This window comes from Eurypyga helias, unplaced genomic scaffold (genome assembly GCF_000690775.1).
Source record: "Eurypyga helias isolate BGI_N326 unplaced genomic scaffold, ASM69077v1 scaffold34127, whole genome shotgun sequence".
Classification (NCBI taxonomy): Eukaryota; Metazoa; Chordata; class Aves; order Eurypygiformes; family Eurypygidae; genus Eurypyga; species Eurypyga helias.
The window spans coordinates 4708-6088 of record NW_010262941.1 but is presented as its reverse complement, the minus strand read 5'-3'; the positions used below and the strand labels follow the sequence as shown (position 1 = coordinate 6088).

At 66.0% G+C, this 1381-nt stretch overlaps 1 protein-coding gene across 1 annotated transcript in view; it reads left to right on the top strand.

Annotated features, from left to right (window-relative positions):
- Positions 1–162: 162 nt before the first annotated feature.
- The window catches only part of LOC104512781 (collagen alpha-1(VII) chain-like), a gene marked incomplete at both ends in the record, with an annotated part of 5857 nt that continues 4638 nt past the window's right edge, over positions 163–1381 (top strand). The window contains 5 exons of the mRNA XM_010155889.1: positions 163–198; positions 376–457; positions 805–867; positions 1092–1172; positions 1266–1334. Of these exons, the coding sequence (XP_010154191.1) occupies positions 163–198; positions 376–457; positions 805–867; positions 1092–1172; positions 1266–1334 (331 nt within the window). The remainder of the gene's footprint in view (positions 199–375; positions 458–804; positions 868–1091; positions 1173–1265; positions 1335–1381) is intronic.

Here is a 1381-nt window from a genome sequence, read left to right as displayed (position 1 = left end):
GGGTGCTGGGCCCCAGGTGTCATGCCAGGAGCTGGGCAGCCTTGTCCTCGCTTGGCGTGGGTGCTTACCAGAGCCACCACGCTGTCTGGGTCTCCTCTCCACCCCCACGCACCCACTGGGGAAACCCATCCCTGCAATGACCCTGTCTCTTCCTCCCTTCAGGGCAGCCAGGGAGACCCGGGACCCCCAGGACCCCCGGTAAGGAGCCACCCTGCGCCACGTGCAGGGCACTGTCATGCAAGGGGGACATCAGCCAGTGCAGGCATTCACCCAGGGAGCAGGGAGGGGTGGCAGTGGTGGGACCAAACTGCCCCCTCCCTGTCCTGTGTAACCAGCAAGCACCATCCCAACTTAATGTCCCCTTGTCCCCTGCAGGGCAGTGCTGGCCCACCGGGTACCCAGGGCCCAGCTGGCACCAAGGTACGGTATCGGCATTGTCATTGGCATGTTCGACCTGGCAGGGGAAAGCAGTGCCTTGCCAGATTTGGGGGCTGGAGGGAGGACCCCTTTCTGGGACATTTGGAGCTGGTCCCTCTCCTGGCGTGGGGATGTGGCCGTGACCACGTTGACCAGTGTGTCGGGGGGACAGGACTGACACAGTTCTCTTCACAGGGCGATCCGGGGGAACCTGGTTCCGGCATCCGGGTGAGCACTCATGCACCCCCTGCCCCCCCAAAACCCATCCTTCTCCCCCCCCCCAGCCAGCTGGCCCTGCCACCATGCACCTTCCCGTGGGACAGCTGAGTCCCAGCTCTGCCGGGGCAGCGTGCCGTCCCCTCTCTGACGTGGCTCTCTCCATTGCAGGGCTTGCCCGGTCCCCAGGGCAGCATGGGGCTGCCTGGCCCCTCTGGCCCTCCTGGCCCAGGGGTAGGTGCTTGCAGCCCCTCAACCTGACCCTTGGCTGTTTCTGGTGCCCAGGCTGCCATTTGATTTGTGCTGGTGTCCCCTTGCAGGGCCCACCGGGTGTCCCCGGGCTGCCAGGACAATTTTTCCCCCCTCCCCCTGGCCTGGCTGCCATTGCTGTGGATGCTGGGGGCTGCCTGGAGGGCTGTGGGACCCCCATGCCCCAACCCCGCTCTTACTGCCTGCAGGGGGAGAGTGGGAAGCCAGGCGTGCCGGGCAGGGATGGCGTGCCAGGGAAGGACGGCGAGGCGGGGATGCCTGGAAAGATGGTAGGTTGCTGCCCTCCCCGTCCTGTCCCATTGGGACCCTTATGGGGCTCAGCCTGGGGTGTCTGTGGCTGAGGTCTGTGCTGCTTGTGCCAGGGCATGCCGGGACCCTCAGGACCTGCTGGTCCCAAGGGAGAGCCAGGGGATGCAGGAGCCCCAGGGCAGGTGAGTGCAGAGCCGGGAGCTTCCCAGCATTCCTGGGCCAGGATAAA